The 19,693-nt window shown below is 33.7% G+C and overlaps 1 protein-coding gene across 1 annotated transcript; it reads right to left on the minus strand.

Annotated features, from left to right (window-relative positions):
- Nucleotides 1-249: 249 nt before the first annotated feature.
- LOC116020404 (receptor-like protein 53) lies at nucleotides 250-8,435 on the minus strand. The gene is made up of 3 exons (XM_031260881.1): nucleotides 7,673-8,435; nucleotides 1,325-1,468; nucleotides 250-263 (listed from the first exon to the last, which is right to left on the minus strand). Exons 1-3 carry the CDS (start codon nucleotides 8,433-8,435, stop codon nucleotides 250-252), a joined length of 921 nt encoding a protein of 306 aa, XP_031116741.1.
- Between the last annotated feature and the right edge of the window lie 11,258 nt (nucleotides 8,436-19,693).

Here is a 19,693-nt window from a genome sequence, read left to right on the forward strand (position 1 = left end):
AATACTTGTTGAAAGTTCAACAACTACTTTCTCAAAGACAACAGGAATGGCCAAGCACCTTGTGCTGATGTCATGTAGCGACTCTCTCATATGGAAGGTCATGAGATTGAGCCCCAAGTTCACTAAGGTATAAAGATTTGTTCTGCAAGAGATCTTTTTTGAGAAAACACCCTATGGTTTATGGTAGCGTAAAGTAACGACTGTGGCACCTTTTGGACAATTATCACTTTATCGATTTTAAATCAAGATTCAACTCTCCATATCTATAAAAAGAGAACCAAAAGCTTAGAACTAAGTGTTGATCGTACAAGTTCTAGAGCTTACAAGAGAGATTCAAAAGCTTTCAAAGAATATTCAATATTCTAAGCCAAATGAACCATTTAGATTCGAATTATCTCAAAACTATATCTTTCTTTGAAGGGTGTTATTGGAAGATCATCTGAGCTTGGCGCGCAACTTGGTGGCTAACCTTAGTGAAGATTGATCAGACAATGAAGAATAGGTTGACAAGAAGCTCGTGACATATATTCAAGGATAATCATCGGAGGAAACAAGTAACATTCTGTTGTGACAAGCTTCATTCGCCTATATTTTGTTCTTAGAATCCATAGTGCATGGAATCCGTCTTTGTGTTAAGAAGATTCTGTTGTGACAAGCTGCATTCGCCTATATTTTGTTCTTAGAATCCATAGTGCATGGAATCCGTCTTTGTGTTAAGAAGACAATTGGAATAAGAAATTGTCCGAACTACTATAATTTTCTCTCTCTCTTTACTTTATGCTATATTTATCCATCTAGCGATCCGTACTACACACACTACACTCACTCATTCAAAGCAAATATAGCAAGAAACAAAACTTGACAAGTTTAAGACTTTAGTACGTAGTAAAAAACTCACAAACTTATATGTACTATAGTATTAAATGAGACTGATCTTACCATCCTTTCTTAGAAATTTTCTAGCACCAAGACCCAAGTACCTATGCCGGAGTATATGATAACAATATTTTTGTGCTCATAATTTTTGAAGTAGACCCGACACTATAATAGGGTAATATTTTTTCCAACTTTTAATTTTTTTTTTTTATTTGCTTCAAAAATTATAGGGACTTAGCTTGAACTAATTAATGAAGATGGCCTAGGATTCAATTTCGTTCTTATACTAATCAGTTTGGACATAATCAATTGGTTCGGTTCCATATAGCTAAGCTAAATATAGATATGAAATGGAAAATATAAACCTTTTTTCGTATATAGAATGAGAATTAGCATAGTCCAATTATACAATAAAAGAGCAAAATGTAAATATTGGATAGCTAATTACCTGATATGTTGTTGGTGTTCAAGTTCAACCATTGCAGTGAAGACATGTTAAACATGTGTGGTAGTAGTAAGCCCGTTAAGTGATTGTTTTCAATTTCTAAAACCTCCAAGTTGTCCAGACAGCCAATTTCTTTAGGAATTCTTCCTGAAACAACAAATTATATCAATTTTGAGATTTTGGTAGAAAAATTATTGTTTAATCTTCATAATAAAAAGAAACTGAATTTCATCAGCACGGTTGGGTATTAGATCAGAGGACTTGTTTAATAAAAGAGATTATTGAGGATAAGTAGAACGTGATTGAAGGGATATATCTTGTTCAACTAACTAATTAAAGTGCTATTTCAGAATTATATTGCAATTTGAGAGAGTAAAAAATTTACAAGTATTAGCTAGAGTATTTTTGATATATAATAGTGTAAAAATATGATCTTACATGACATTCGAAGTTATAACTCAATCTAATTTTATACACTTCTTTTACCCTCAACCAATGGGATTGAGTTATCAAATTTTTATAACCCGACGTATACTATATATGTATTTTATATATATAAAAAAATTATTGAGATAGCTAATTGTGTGGAGACAATATAATGGATATCGCACAATGGATATGATCATCAATTCTATGTATTGAAAGAGGAGATCACACGCTTCTTATATATTGAGACAATGAATATCTCATGCATTAAGTTGTTTATTATGTAATTAAGTTTTTACTTATTGAGATATCTAATTGTGTTATTATTTTTTTTTTTGAGTACTAATTATGTTATTATTATTATTATTATTATTATTATTATTATTATTATTATTTTATACTAATATGATCTAATTACATTCAATTTATTGGTATTTCTTTCAATTTGAATTTCAATAGATATCTTTATCATTATTTTGATTTGGCAAACAAAAACATGTATGGATTCCTATGTCTAAATGCAATTCAATCGGCAAGGATGACAAGTATAGAGAGGACGAGATACATTTCTAAAACCATTTATTTTGGAAAGAAAATTTCTAAAACCACTTCTGATTTGTGTTGGGTCAAAAACTCAAAATAGATTTGTGTTCTTCGTAATGAGAAAAAAAAATGATAATGCATGAATGAGAAATTGATTCTTCGCAGTAGCCTTTATCCAACATTGGAAAGGGAAGTGGGTTTGCACCACTATATATACAATACCCTTTTAGATGGAGTTTGAATTGTATAGCTTAGAAGCTCGATCTCTCGTGCACATGGGATGCAAATCAAATCCCAAAATCAGTTGTTAATACACTCTTCTTTGGTTTGGGATTATTATTCTAAGATTAAATCCCTTTATATATATATATATATATATATATATATATATATATATATATATATATATATATATTAGGAGGCCGTTTAGGTGAGAACGCCTAGCCTAGGAGAGATATCAGAATCACTCAAAGTCGTCCACGTGTCCAGATCTAACGGATCAAAAACACTAATTTTTTAAAAAAAATTGTGGTGACATTTTCGTAAATAATTGAAGATCAAAGTGTAAGTAAATTGTGTTAAAGTGCAAGAAACAGTTTCATATAGTGCATCTAAGTGCAAGTAAAATGTATTACAAGTGCAACAAATAATGTCATCAATATTAAGCATACCTAACGTTATCATTAGTTGCACCAAACGTTATCATTAAATGCACCTATGTGAAAGACCTTATCACTAGGTGCGTGAATGTTAAGAAAGTAAATTACTCGCACTATGTAGTGAAACTAATTGCACTTGTAAGTGATTTTACTTGCAAAGTTGCACTAGTTACTTGCATTTTTAACACATGTAAAAGACATCGCCATTAAGTGCACCAATGTGAAAGACGTTATCATTAGCTGCACCAATGTTAAAAAAAAAAGGTAATTTACTTGCACTATTAAGTGAAAATGGTTACACTTTTAAGTGATTTTTACTTGCACTTTTTACTTGCACACTTGCATTAGTTACTTGCATTTTTAACACATGTTATTTGCACCAAAGCTTAAGTTCTTTACGAAAATGCCAACGAGTCTTTTTTTTAAGTTACATATGATCTGTTAAATCTAGACATGTGGACGGCTGTTCCTGGACATTCATTCTCACCTGAACATGCCCATATATATATAATTGTAAATCGACTTATTCACACGACATATACGTCGATTCTATTTTTTTTTAAATGAATATATGTTGATTGTTGATGGGGCCATGGGACCCCAAGGCTCATTTTATTGGGAAAGTCTCGGCCCAACCGTCCAAGTGGAGTGTCCATCTTTATAAGCTTGGAGCAAAATTTTAATAAATGTGTTACCATATGGTAGGTTTGAACTTACAACCTCAAGCATAACAACATAAGTTCTAAACCACCAAACCATTCAAGATTAGTGTATAAAAGGGCATGAAACTCCACTTATACATGGGAGTGCGCTGGAAGCAAAGTAGGGGGGGGGGGGACGTGTGTGGCCAAGAATGAACGCTACCCGATGCCGTCTATTTGTCAACCCTCCGTGAGTCATTCAACAATATAAATAACCACCCTTTTCTCCACTTAAAAGGATCCCTTTGCTTACCAAACCCCTTCTAGTCCATTGGTCTGAGTCTTTTTTTTCCTCCCGGCACCCTAGGGTTCGATCCTAACAGTAACATTATTATTTCTATTTCATTATTTGGGCTATAGCTTGTATTATTTATTATTCTTAGCCCATTATTTCGATTATAGCTTGTATTATTTATTTATTATTTGGTTCACCATTTTGGGCTAGTATCTCGGGCTTTGTACATATTCTTTTGGGCCTACAGCCCAAGCTAATAATATTACTATTTTCCTATCCCCCTATTTTTTACCTCTATACCCGGCTTATGGTGGATCCGATTCCAAAAAATAACCATCATTTGCGCCGTCTATGGGTATCGTTACAAAAAGTATACGTTTCTAGTCTTTATCAGTTTCATCTAAGCCTAGAATACATCAAGGATGGTCGGATCTCAGAGTGAATGTTCACACGAACCCCCATGGGACCGGAAATGATGTGTACGACCCGAGAAGGCATGTCCTTCTCCCTATTGGAGCCTGGAGTGTACCATATGATGCTACCCGCAGACGAGCTAGTAGGGGAGCTAAGCGAGCCCACTCTACCCCACCGAAGGTGGAGGTCGCCCTAACGTATCATAGGGTCGCTAACGTCATAGGCAGTCCCCCAATACGGAATCCCACATCTTTGTTCCCTAGCAAACCTAGGCATAAGGCCTCAAGCCGAGCGTAACACGGGGGCTAGAGAGCTCCTCCAGCCCTTCCAGATAAGGTATAATGGGGTCCTCAAAAGTCGTAATGTGCCGAGCTTTCTTTTCAACCTTAGTGGGCCAAGCGCAACATTGGTTCACGGGTCTTAAAGGTAACACCGTTGATTCCTTTCATGACTTAGCTGTAAAGGTCATCACTCATTTTATGAGGGGAAAGAAGGGTCGGAAACATTTTACGCATCTCAACACTGTGAAACAAGGCAAAGGGGAATCTTTGACAGACTTCTTAGTCTAATGGCGTGCAGAAGAAGTGGACGTGGAAGATTTGGATGACAAGTCAGCCATAGTTATGTTTATGTATGCCTTAAGGGCATGGGACTTTTATAATAGCCTAAGACGTAAAACCCCGCGTACTTACGCCGCTCTTATGACGAAAGCTGAATGATATGCCGAAGCGAAAGAAGAAAATCGACTCAAGGGGTATAGAGACGAAGCCCCCTCAGGGAAAAGGGGGACAAACTCATAGGTAGAAAAGAACCCTATGGAAAAAAAAAACCACGGTCGAGGTCGTACCCCAGAACCCGATAGGAATACATCGGGCACCCCCACCATGGGTCCCTCGCGCCCCCATAAAGGCATCGCCTATGGTTCCCTTCACCCCTGTCAAAACATGACCTAGTGAAATACTTACGTATGTCGAGGAGTGTCAAATAATTAGAGCCACCAACCAGAGCAGCCGTGACATTATGACCTCTAACAGGGAGAGACAGGGAGAGATATTACTATTTCCACCGTCGATATGAGCATAGCATGAATGAGTGCCAGGCATGAAGGAAGGAAATAGAGGCCCTAATCCAATTAGGTTAGTTGGGAAATTTCATAGATTGGAATAGGATGCACCTTGGAAATGTGTGGAAGGGGGAAACAATTGAACATTGCAATCATCTGAACCCATCCAAAGAGAAACCTAGGAAGGACCTAGTGATAAATGTAATTTTTGGGGGATGGCCATCGATGGAGGACGAAGAAAAATATGTAGGGTCTGTAGAAGATACACCTATCTCGAAGAAGCTACGAGAAACTATCACTTTCTCAAATGTAGTCATAGACTCAGTTTTCACACCCTCACATGCGCTTACCGGGCAAGGTACGCAACCTAACGTGTATACAAAAAAAAAGAAAAAAAAAAAACATGTGTGGTGCTAGTATGAGGTAGCAGGCAGCCCATATACAAGTACACCCAAGATAATGGGATGCGATCCCTAAGCCTAGGATGTACACATTCCCACCTGGGCATGCTGGGCAAGGTACGCAACCCAACGTGCACTACAAAAAAAAAGTGTGTGGTGTTAGCATGAGGTAGTAGGCAGCCCACATACGAGTACACCGAGGTTAACGAGATGCGTCCCTAAGCCCGGGATGCAAACATTTCCACTTTGGAATGTAGGGAAAGGTACGCAACCCAGTCCGCATTACAAAAAAAAATGTGTGTGGTGCTAGCATGAGGTAGCTGGCAGCCCACATACGAGTACACCCAGGTTAACAGGACATGATCCCTAAGCCCAGAATGTACACATTTCCATTTGGCCTATGGCGGTCTACTTATTATCTATCCTGCTTCTCAACGGTTGACATGCACTATCTCGGTTTTCATCGGTCGACTTTTTATTACCCCGCTTCTCAGCGGTCAACGCAATCGACATATCCCACTCCTTGGTGGACCGCTAAGTTATCCCTCGCAGCATGGCGCCTCAACAAGCGCGATTGAGGGGAAGGTGGCGAGTATCTTTGTCTTTCTCTTGATAGGTACATACGAGAGTTGAGTCATCTAAACGAGCAGCAAGTGTGGGAAACTGTAGAAATCGAGCGCCAAGCTATCTAGAAGAGAGGATGAAATCGAACTGCAGAAACCCACAACCTCAAGCATATAATACAAGATCTAGACCACCAAGCCACTCAAATCTTGTGTACTAAAGGGCAGGAAGTTCCACTTAAGCAAAGTAGTGGGGGGGGGGGGGCTGCGGTGAGTGAGTTTGGGGTGGCCAGCGGTGGTGCGGCAATGGAAACCGTAACAGCGGTGGTGGTGGGAGGGTTGGCCATTGGTTGGGAGGGTTGGCCATTGGTTAGGATGATTGGAGGAAAAATAGCCTAACGCAGCTGATACCAGATAAACAATTGATTTCAATTCAAACTGTTACAGAGAGATACAGTCCTATAAGAGAATGAGCACAAATCTCTCCTATTCTAATGCTACTACATTATTGACTAAGCATAACCATAATAATAAAACTATACAATATAATATTATGAATACTAATAATATGGTTAACAGGGAGGGGAAATGTATGTACCATTTTGAAAATTGAGGGGCAACATTTACACCACTAATAATTCAGGGATGACAATGATAATTGACATATTATGGAGGGGCAAAAATTACAATTTTCCCTTAATAAATATAGACCATTGACATGTAATCTACTTTTTCCTACGTGTATATATATTTGCTAAGAATTTAATATACTGACTTTTTTTTCTTTGAAACATCAAATATTTTATTTCACAAAATAATAATAAAAAAAATGAGACAATTTAAGTTCAATAAAGATATAACTAGTACGAATAAGCTAACCTCTATGTCCCATTATATTCGATCAATAATATATGAAAGGAAAAAGTGTCAAATAGGCCACTGAACTTATCGCTTTTGTGCAATTGGGCCATTGAACTTAAAAAGTGTGCAATTCAACCATCAAACAAGCAAAATTTGTGCAATCGGACCATTTTTACAAAAATTTTCTGGTAAAATCCAATTATATTACTAACATATATGTATTAAAAGTGGCATTTTCTTCTATCATACTAGTTAGGAGTCAATATTGAAATTTTTTAAACTCAAATTGAATTAAAAAATTTTAGAAAAATGTCCTAATTGCACATATTTTACTTGTTTGATGGTTGAATTGCACATTTTTTAAGTTCAATGGCCCAATTGCACAAAAGTGATAAGTTCAGTGGCCTATTTGACACTTTTTCCTATATGAAACTCTCAAAGGGAATAGCAATTACGTAAGCAAAGAATTAAGGATTATGTCGTACCTTCAAGGTTGTTACCTCCAAGACGAAGGATTTTAAGACTTGTTAAGTTCCCAAGTTCTGGTGGTATTGTTCCCACAAAGCCGTTATAACTCAATCCCAAATATCTTACTTTGGAACACATGGATAAACTCTTTGGCACTTCCCCGCTTAAAACGTTACTGGTTACGTCGAGCCTTATCAAATTTATAAGTCGAAGACACAAATCTAGAGGAATGGTACCGGAGAAATGATTTTCTATGACTCTTAAACTTTCCAAGGTGGAAACATTGAAGATTGTAGATGTGATAGAGCCATTGAGTTTATTAACACTCAAGTCCATGGTTTCTAGCCTTGAGAGGTTCAGAAAGGAAAGAGGGATAGATCCGGTAAAGAGATTGTGGTCAAGATTCAATATTAAAAGGTTGGACAAGAACCCAATCCGTGAAGGGATTTCTCCAGTGAGATTGTTGGAACTAACATCAAAGACTCTCAATCGACGCAAATGAGTTAAGTCATCAGGTAGATTCCCAATGAAATTATTGCCACTCGCATTGAAGGAAACAAGAAATGAGAGGTTTCCAAATTGCGGGGGAATGGTTCCAGAAAGCCCCATTTGAGAGATGTCTAAAGCAACCACTCGTAGATTACGACGGCCACATGTAACTCCCTTCCACTCACACACAGAGGAAGCATTAGACCAGTTGGCCATTATGATGGGATGAGAGTTCATGCTAATGCTTGATTTCAATGCAAGAAGAGAGGATTCATCAGTAGTAATGTTCATGCCCGAGCAAACAATTATGGAGTAGAGTAATAATAACAGCAGAGAAGAGAATGATGATAAGCTTATTAGCTTCAACATGATATGCAAATTGAGAGCAAGAGTATGGTATTGATGAGTAGTGGTATGAAAGATCCTCATAGAGATGTATGGTATAAATTCATAATGATTTTGCCACCTTATAGAGATGTATAAAAAAAATACATGTTTGACTAAGACTTGGTGAAATTGTGCCTGGGGCTCGGTCATGGTCATCTGATTGGAGACTAAACTAGAGCCAGTAGCTTTCAAGTTTCAACTTAATTAGCTTGTGCGTAGGGGGTCGATTGGTCATCTGTGAAGTTGTAAATATCCATCAAATTAAATGTCTTAAACTCTAAAGGGTGTTTGGTAAATAACTAATTGCTGATTGGGTTAGTGAGTTTGACTAATTGATAGTATTAGCTGATTGTAGAAACATGTTTGATAACTAACTATTATCTACTAGTTGATTACATGCAAAATAACTTTCTCAAAAAGATATCGAAAAAGCTACTTTGAGCAACTTTTTAAATTTTAGCATTTTAGAGTAATAAATTGTTACAAGAAACTAATTAATCAAATACTTATATTGATTGTTTAACCAAGTCAAACAACTAATAATGAGCAAATAAAAAAATTAACTGATAAGATAATTATGTTACCTAATAGAGCGTAAGTCTACCTATTTCTCATCCCATCTATCACGTACTATTGGAAGACTTGAGTATTTGTTGGTCATCTGTAGAACACTGAGTCTTGACTCGTGAGTCTTCAGCCAACAGCTTTAAACTTGACTACATCAACATTAAAAATTAGCGTGTTTGTAGGGCACACGTAGAAGACTACTGGATTTGTGAATATCTATCAAACGTAAACTCTAATTTTACATTCCATTATCTCACCCCATCTAATTAACCATAAAGCGCTTTATCCAATTGAAAACTTGAGTGTTTGTTAAGCACTCATAAAAGACGTACCATTTGGAGTCGTGAATATCAATTTAATCAAATATAATGTAAGGGGAAAATTAATATTTTGGTCCCTCAATTTTTTCTCAATTGTTAAATTGTCCTTTTTTAAGTTTTTAAGGAGCATTTTCGCTAGTCATATAAAATGAGATGAAGTGAGCATTATTTTAATTTTTTTATAGTAATTATTTATAATTATAAACCACCATTAAATTTATAGTTTTTAAATTAAGAATTAAATATTTATTTTTTTTACTTAAATATTAAACATGGTACAAAAATACTAGTTTGACTATTATAAGGTTGATCGGCGGTGGAGATTCTTTGTCCCAGAAAATTTCTTGTGGGAAACAAGATGCGAAGAAGTTTCTATTCCTTGGCAGAGATGAGGACGGGGATGGGGAGGCCAGGAGCAAGGCGGGGTTGCAAGGATGAGGACGGGGAGTATACTCCCATCCTCACCCAGTTGTCATCCCTACATAGGATAATATCATCAAATTCTTTATGTGTTTCAATAATATTTATATCATCAACAGAGACTATTTCTTACTTATAATAAGAGAAAATGTAATATTTATGAGGAAAATATAATACTTTTAAATCAAAATGTAAAAAGTATTACACTTTCTCATATAAGTAATAAACACTTATTCCTTATTTGTATTGCATTTTTAAAAATAAGTATTATATTTTTCATCTTGACCAAACAATTACGGCAAATTTACGGACAAGGATATGTGAGGCGGTCTCAAACAAATTTTTGATTTTTTTTTTTGGTAAGTTACGGCAACTTGTACAAATCTCTTTTTTTTTTTTTTTTTTTAAAATAAAAAAAAAAAAAAAAAAAAAGATTTGTACAAGTTGCCGTAACTTACCAAAAAAAAAAAAAAAGAAGCAAAAATTTGTTTGAGATCGCCTCACATATCCTTGTACAAATCTCTTTTGAAAATAATATTACAATACATTTACTTAGCCAATTAATGGGTGAAATAGTGAAATACCTATTCTCTCGATCCCCTTAAGCTATGAATTTTTATGAGTGTTGAATGGGCACTTTCGTGGGCCGAATGGTAAACTCAGTATGTGTGTTTAAGTTCTCTTGTATGGATACGAATTTGAGATTTCATTAGTCCATTAAACCTATTACAGAGCCCACAAAAGATGGTAAAGATTATAAAATAATTAGATTTCAAAAAGTAGAATTTCTGGAATATAATAATTTTCTTAAGTCTTTTTTTAGACAGAAAACAGTGTAGGTAAGAGTACTAAAATCTTTCCTTTTACATACTACCTCTATTTACAAATAATTTTCTATTTTATTATTTAATTGCTCCATTTGACTAAATTTTGGGCTTTATTTTTAATGCACATAAGTACTCAAAGTAAAATTTGGATATCAATTTAAAATCTGTTACACCCTCAGCTCCATCTTATTTTATGTATGTGTGTGGTTTAATTAACGAGGTTTAACTTAAATAATTTATAATTAAATTTTTTATAATATTATATTTAGTATTAATAAAATTTATACATTTAAAAACTATATTAAAAGTATTATCAAACATAAAAAAATTTATAAATGGTAAGAAAATACTAATGAAAATAAGCAAAGAATAAAGAGTTGGTTTGATCAGCCAATGAATTGAATAATCAACATGATACGTAAAATGGGAGAGTATTAGTTTAAAATATTACAACTCAAAAACATTTTAACCAAAAATATACGGAGAATTTTATAATATTTTTCAGAATTAGATTGTGTTGTTCCACATAAGCAAAGTAGTTAAAAAAACAAAAACAAAAACAAAAACAAAAAAAAAATAGATTGAGGTGTATGTATGTACAAATAAATGACTAAAAATTAATAATTATACTAATGAGTTGATCAATGGAAACGTAATCCTCAGTGTTGGTGTACAAGGACAAAGAATCTACGTTAGCATGAAAATAACACTCCTACAAAACAAAAACAAAAACAAAAACAAAAACAAAAAATCACACATTATTCAGATGGAAAATATACAAAAGAAAACAAAAATAATTGTAATAATAAATGAAGTAGCTATTAGCTATCTGATAGCGCAACAAATTATACTACGGACTAGGGTGTACTTTGCATTGTAGACCCTGCTCCAAAAATAACTTTCAGATTTTGTATATGTAGTTAACACATATTGTACATGCAGTTGACAGTTTCTGTCTATAACTATCATATTATGTGTCAACAATTATCAAGTTATTTGTTTACATGTACAAAAACCGTTAACTGTAGGTACAGAATGTGTTAAATGAAGGTAGAGAATTTTTGTATCAGAGTTGACAATACAATATGAACCCTGGTCCATGGCATAACAATTGTTGATAATGTAACTAGACAAAAAGGATTAGCTCAACTAGTAAATAATCTATATTTATAAATTGGATGACTATGAATCTTCCCAAAAATAAGTTAGAAACAAGTTAACTATTTTTATTTTTATTGTCGTCCTTATCTAATGTTATTTTATTCTTAAAAATTGCAATCATCAGTAGTATGTTATTGTTATGATCGTCGCCGTCGTCATCATCGTCCTCATGGTGTAACAATAATGATAAATTTATATAAATTTAAGAATAAAACATGGCAAAATTTAGAGTGGAGTCACTTTCACGCATGACTTCAAAACCAAACAAAACTGGCTAAGTTGACAGCAGAAACTCCAATTTGGGCGCTTTCATGACAAACAGTTAAGAGGAAAAGAAATTACTTTTTAAAAAAACTTAAACCCTAATTATTTAATTATTGCAGCATACGTGGCAATTGAAATCCTACACATATTAGTCATGATCTCCGCATACAAACACAAATTGTTCTATTATTTGGTGCTCACTATATACTATAGGTTAATGTATTTTATATCTTATAGATAAGCATATTTGATAACCCTAGGATGATATATGTGTAAACTTATGAAGTGTGTGTTTTTACAATTCTAGCTCAAGTATGGATTTTTTTTTTTTTTTTTGTTGGGTGAATCTCCCCGCTCGCTCCGGGAGCTATAGTCTAAAGGGAATCGTCACTTGTGAGAATCGAACACGAATTCTCCCGAAATTCTTCCCCACGAAGAGATCTCACTTGCCACTTGAGCTACCCATTGGGTTAGATAGCTTAAGTATGGAATTGATTGTACTAGAAAGTTATATTATATTAATAGATTTTGATGATGTTTATGTCATGTATTATTAGGAGTTTAGAATATGTAATTAAACTAATGTGTAATTGTAATTTTTTAGAAATATTGTAAAGGCAAAATATAGGTTATAATGAAATTAGATTAATAATTTGCTAAGCCAATTAGAAGAGATGTCAACAAATAGAAGAGGTAGATTATTGGCATAAGACTTGGTAAAAAACTAATTTTATATTATCATTTGAACTTAATTGGGATTGAGAATTTGGAAGAGCCACACTAATGGAAGCTAAAGATATATTATACATAAGACTTGAAATAAAAAGGGGAATAAGAAAATTTTTCTTAAAAGAAGAGTCGAACCTTCCCTTATTTATGACATATCAGAGGTTCCTTATCCATAGAGATATTTCTGCAAAAGAGACTAAGGAACTAAAGATATATTATTATATTGGAAAAGACCTAATGATGACATCAGTGACATAGGTCTCTGTGTACAAAAGAGGTTTTACATCGAAAAACATATCAAATCTTAGAAAAGTCAAATATAGCTGAAGGTAAGAGTATGTTCTAACGAAAGAGGAATGTTAGAGAGACAAGGGTAGTTGAGGATTTAACTCTCTTTCTAAATTTCAAAATAGGTGATTGAGGTGTCTTAGTAGTGTATATAAACAAGTTCCATTGTACAACATTTTTCATCAATGAATAGACACAAATATTTAGATTAATATGGTATCAGAGCATATTGACCGACTGTAAGATATTGGGCTAAGGTTAAAAAAAAAAAAAACAATAGAGTGACACTAGATAGGAACCGCGTGTTATCATTGACAATTCACCTTCAACTCTGCGTGCCAGCACTTAAGGGAGATTCAAATGATATCTTCGGTTGGGGCTCAAATAGATACTCTCTTCTTGATGTGCTAAGTATGTGGATGTATAATTTTGATATAGTTTTGAAGTGTTGTTAGGTAGAAGCTTTGTCATACTATACAAGTGTAGTTTCTTTTAAGTGCTCAAGTGCTCAACTATGGTTGAAAGGAAAAAAATTACTATGATGTCAACCCCTAAACAAATTAATTGATGTGACTCTAGCACTCTTCTACCAAAATGTTTTAGTTAAATGATTTTCTAAATAGGTAACCCAACTACTTCTGTTTCTTCATCATCTCGATAGTGTGTCATTGATTCATCAAGAACCTATGAGCATATGCTAGGTAATAGAAGTCTTTTTTTTTTTAGCATGTGTTCCCTTTAATCATGGCACCATAGTTACCCTAGCATATAGATCTTCCACTCATGTCTTGGTTAAAGGTAGTACTGTTGCAATTCAATTGTTACCTTTATCTTCAGTCTTAGCTTGTACCTCCCAAGTTCCCTTTCGGTTTACCCAAATATTAAAATGTTGCTTCCTATTCTTTCCTAGTTATTGTTTATTGGGATAAGGATCAAATAGACCCTCAAACTATAGTCCATTGTGCAATTAGGCCCTCCACCTTAAAAAAGCTCCAATTAGGCCCTCAAACTTGTTATTTTGAAGCAAATAAACCCTTTTAACTCATTTGTGACCTATAATTACAGGTCAATCAAAATTCCGGCGAATCTCAGGCCAAATTCCGGTAACCAAATCAAACAGCCACCGGCGCCGGTCAAGGTTGGTCCTTCTACTGTACTTTTCGACCATTTTTCTTTCCGGTCTTCAACTCTTCGAATCTTCAATATTTCAACTCTTTGGTTTTTAGCTTTTTGGTCTTCAAGTCTTCTACTTCTCGGACTCCAACTTTCCAGATCTTGACATTTCAAATGTTCAACCTTCCGGGTTGCGACTCTTCGAAGTTAACTTTGCAAATATTACAATTCACAACCTTCCAAAACTTTAACTATACTGAGGTTACTTTTCGGATTGAGTTTACTTTTTGGTTAATAAAGTTCGTTCCTAAAGTTGACAATTCTAATTTACATGGAAAAGTTCCTAAGTCTAGAAAATTTTAAAAATAATTGGGGACCTAAATTTCTTAACTTAGTTTCGTATCATTAAAATCCATGGTTGCAGTAAGCGCTAGGCGCTAGTCGAACGGTAGAGGAGCGCCTAACGCCTAGACGACCTAGGCGGGCGCCTATGCGACTAACTAAAAAAAACAGTGCACGTGTGTGTGTGTATATATGTTGTAATATAATATAATATAATATAATATAATATAATATATATATATATATATATATATATATATATATATATATATATAATGAAAAAAATTAGCAAGGCCGAGTCGACCGGATTAACTCGGTTAAATCGATCGAAATGGACGAGTTAACTCAGCCGAGTTAGGCACTAGGCAGCCGAGTCGACCGAATTAGGTGCTAGGCAGCCGGGCGTCTAGGTGGGAAATCACCACGGTCTCGGGTCGCTTGGCACCTAAGCGGGGGCTTAGACCGATTTTTGTAACAATGTTAAAATCGAATATTTATGCCTAACAGTTTCATGCTAGCCTTTTGGTAATGCTAGAACTTATACTCATTTTTATGGCTGATTTGAAAATTGAACTTAATCAATTTTGATTACATTGAAATTTTTAGCGCATAATTTAAGTTTGACAAATATTGAATTTTGATGACTCTTATTTTATAGTATATTTCACCCCATTGTTAGTCTCTTTTTATGCACATTATAAAGTGTATATTTGGGTTTTTTTAATTAAAAGATAGTTGTATGCGCAGTTGCGCCCTAATGCACATTTGAGAGAGGAAAATGCATGGAAAAGGAAGCAAAAGTTTATCAAAATTGAGCAAAAATGCATGGAAAAGATCAGAGCACACATGCAAAAGATGTGGTGTGGAGGCAAGGCTACGCACGGGCAGTGGCATGCCAGCACGCGCGCCATGCATTATGTACTCATGCAGCATGTTTTCCACACAAGCACTTTGTGTTTGTGCCATGCCAGTGCACCTGCACATGCAATGACACGCCCGTGCGAGCTAGTACGCTGAAACCCTTGATTTGTTCATAATAGATCTTTTTCCTCTTTGTCTAGAGAGAGCAGCTAGTGAGCAGTAGTTGTAGGGTAGAATTTCCAGTTTAGGTCATTTCTATCTTTCATTGTTATTTTCCAGTTTTGGTCATTCTATCTTTCCTTGTTATTATTCTCGTAGTTTAGACTATTTTATTCTTGTGTTTATTGCTTTTATCTTTTGAATCTTTACTTTGTTGAAATATTATTTCTTATCTATTTCCTTAATATATTGTTGGATGATGTTATTTATGAATGTTCTTGTATTTTTTGATATTTATTATATATGATGAGTATATCTTCATACACCATTATACTCTATATTGTACTTGGATCAAATTCCTAATACAATTAAATATTTAAATTGTATGCAAAAAGATAAATAACTTTCCACTATCATCCCAAATTAAAACATTACAATTACATAACCATTAAAAAACATAAAACATTACAATTACATAATCATTCAAAAACTTGGGAAATCATATAGAAGTAAATAAACATTACAAATCAATGAAACTTATGCTCTTTTTCAGTTTTCTTCTTGTTCTCTTCTATCTACTTCCTCACAACTTTTCGTGCTCTATCCATAACTCTTCATTCACGTTCCTTTTTGTGGATGGGATATTTTCAACTCATCAACCCGGGTTCAATTCTTATTCTTAGCTCATTATTTGAGCTCTTTATTTATTATTTATTTATTTCGTAATCCAGGCCAGTTTATATATTATTTAGGCCTAGGGTCCCGATTAATAGTATTATCATTTTCCTACACCCCATTTTATATATTTCTATCCTATTCATGATGGATTTGGTTCCATAAAACCATCACACTCCATAATGTTTTTAGGTGTACTTTGAAAATACGCTTTCACATGAACTTTAAAGTGCACTCATAAACACTACAAAATGCACTTCCACATGTATTGTAAATTAAAGTCCACTTTAACGTTTGTGTTATTTATTCAAAATGTTAAAGATTTTTTACATGTCCTTACTTTAGAGCAATTATATAATACTAGAGCAACATTTAGAGGAATACTATAAAGTGCAGCTAGCAAAACTATAAGTGCATCCAATGATGCATAGTAGTGCACTAAACATATGTGATTCTAAAAGTACATGTTATTATATGTAAAAGTGCAGAGAAGATAATTTTACTTTCACATATCACTAGTTACACTTTATAATATTGATAAGTGTACTTTGTAGTTTTGCACAAAGCACTTTTCGCTTTGACAAAGTTTGATATACTTATCAAAATGTCACCACATTTTTCTCTTTGGATTAGAGTTACAAATTAACTTTTTCAAATTGACGACTAATTAAGATGAGTTACGTTCTCACTTTCTCCTAGGTGTTGATTCTTATATGATCCAATCCCTATGCGCACACACACACATAATAATAATAATAATAATAATAATAATAATAATAATAATAATAATAATAATAATAATAATAATATCAATAATTAATACATATAATGTGTGTATGATATGTTCAAATACATAAAATAAAGATTTATTTAATTATCTGTTTATTTATTATTTTTGTTACAAATACTTTTGTCATTTGAGTACTATATATATATACTACTTTTCTATTCTCAACTAACCAAATATTTGAATATAATTTCATATGTAATTACATAACTCAAGTAAACAATGAATCTAAATATAACTTTTAATAATTTTATACCTATTTTTTATATTTTTATTTTGTAAATCAAAGGTGATGTTAATTTATTAAACTAGCTTTCTACCAAAAAAAAATTATTAAACTAGCTGGCTAGTTGCGTAGCTAGCTACTACGCCTTGTGGTAGTGATTGAATTGAAAATTAAAGAAAAAATTTTAGGGTGGCACACTGAACAAATTTTATTAAAATTTTTGTCGTATAGTAGTTGTGGAATAATTGTGGCCAATAAAACAAAGGTTTAATATAGATGAAATCGAAGATGCAGGCAATAGCCTCACACTTTCATGTGCAGTGAACAGTTAATGATTTTGTGCAAAATTCTAGGCCTCATTGTAATTAATTATAGGCTAAATTTATATTTTGAAGAATGTTAATATGTTAATATATTTGTCTGCACGGTGCAGGATATTTGGTTGTCTGTGATCAATCTCCCAAATAATAAATTGCCCTAAATTAACTGGCTGCCAGAACTCTCACTGGCAACCAGATTCTTCTTACAATTCCAAGCATGATAGAGGTTAAGATAATCTTAAGTAGATGTCTAGAATCTAGGATGAAAGACTACAAAAACATACACAGAACACATGCTTGCAACTCATTCACAAATTATATTCTTATTTTTGTTTTAAAATCTCTACCCCATATATATATATATATATGATTTTTTACAAGGTAATATATGTTATATACTTTCTCAAACATTTTCAGTTCAAAGAATCTAAGCCCCCACCACCAGGGTTCGAACCTATAAGTCTATGACCACCCATTTAGAATGGTAACTGAAATGTCATCACACTACATGGTAGTTGGCATTTACCGTATATATTTTATACCAATGATCAGACAAAACTCAAAATATTTACGATTCAATTTTCTATTTAATGTAAAATTAGTGAGAGAGAGAATATAAAATGACATTCTAACATAAAAACACTTACCAAACTTTCATTACAAAGTTAATGTTCAAAACTACTTATCGACTTTTTTTTTCCTTTTTTGAAATGCAAATCAAAGTCTAAACTGCATTTTATATATATATATATATATATATAGAGAGAGATTTTGGTTCAGGTGCGGTCATGCTCTCCCGTGCGGCCCTGCGGTCACACACCACTCAATGTTACGAAATACACCACTCAATGTTAAGCACACCACAATGAAACACACCACAATGTTAAGAAACACACCACAGTGCATATTTGTGTGGTGTGTTTCTTAACATTGAGTGGTGTATTTCGTAACATTGAGTGGTGTGAACCGCACGGCCGCACGGNTGAATTGAAAATTAAAGAAAAAATTTTAGGGTGGCACACTGAACAAATTTTATTAAAATTTTTGTCGTATAGTAGTTGTGGAATAATTGTGGCCAATAAAACAAAGGTTTAATATAGATGAAATCGAAGATGCAGGCAATAGCCTCACACTTTCATGTGCAGTGAACAGTTAATGATTTTGTGCAAAATTCTAGGCCTCATTGTAATTAATTATAGGCTAAATTTATATTTTGAAGAATGTTAATATGTTAATATATTTGTCTGCACGGTGCAGGATATTTGGTTGTCTGTGATCAATCTCCCAAATAATAAATTGCCCTAAATTAACTGGCTGCCAGAACTCTCACTGGCAACCAGATTCTTCTTACAATTCCAAGCATGATAGAGGTTAAGATAATCTTAAGTAGATGTCTAGAATCTAGGATGAAAGACTACAAAAACATACACAGAACACATGCTTGCAACTCATTCACAAATTATATTCTTATTTTTGTTTTAAAATCTCTACCCCATATATATATATATATATGATTTTTTACAAGGTAATATATGTTATATACTTTCTCAAACATTTTCAGTTCAAAGAATCTAAGCCCCCACCACCAGGGTTCGAACCTATAAGTCTATGACCACCCATTTAGAATGGTAACTGAAATGTCATCACACTACATGGTAGTTGGCATTTACCGTATATATTTTATACCAATGATCAGACAAAACTCAAAATATTTACGATTCAATTTTCTATTTAATGTAAAATTAGTGAGAGAGAGAATATAAAATGACATTCTAACATAAAAACACTTACCAAACTTTCATTACAAAGTTAATGTTCAAAACTACTTATCGACTTTTTTTTTCCTTTTTTGAAATGCAAATCAAAGTCTAAACTGCATTTTATATATATATATATATATATATAGAGAGAGATTTTGGTTCAGGTGCGGTCATGCTCTCCCGTGCGGCCCTGCGGTCACACACCACTCAATGTTACGAAATACACCACTCAATGTTAAGCACACCACAATGAAACACACCACAATGTTAAGAAACACACCACAGTGCATATTTGTGTGGTGTGTTTCTTAACATTGAGTGGTGTATTTCGTAACATTGAGTG

Source organism: Ipomoea triloba, chromosome 5 (assembly GCF_003576645.1).
Source record: "Ipomoea triloba cultivar NCNSP0323 chromosome 5, ASM357664v1".
Taxonomy (NCBI): Eukaryota; Viridiplantae; Streptophyta; class Magnoliopsida; order Solanales; family Convolvulaceae; genus Ipomoea; species Ipomoea triloba.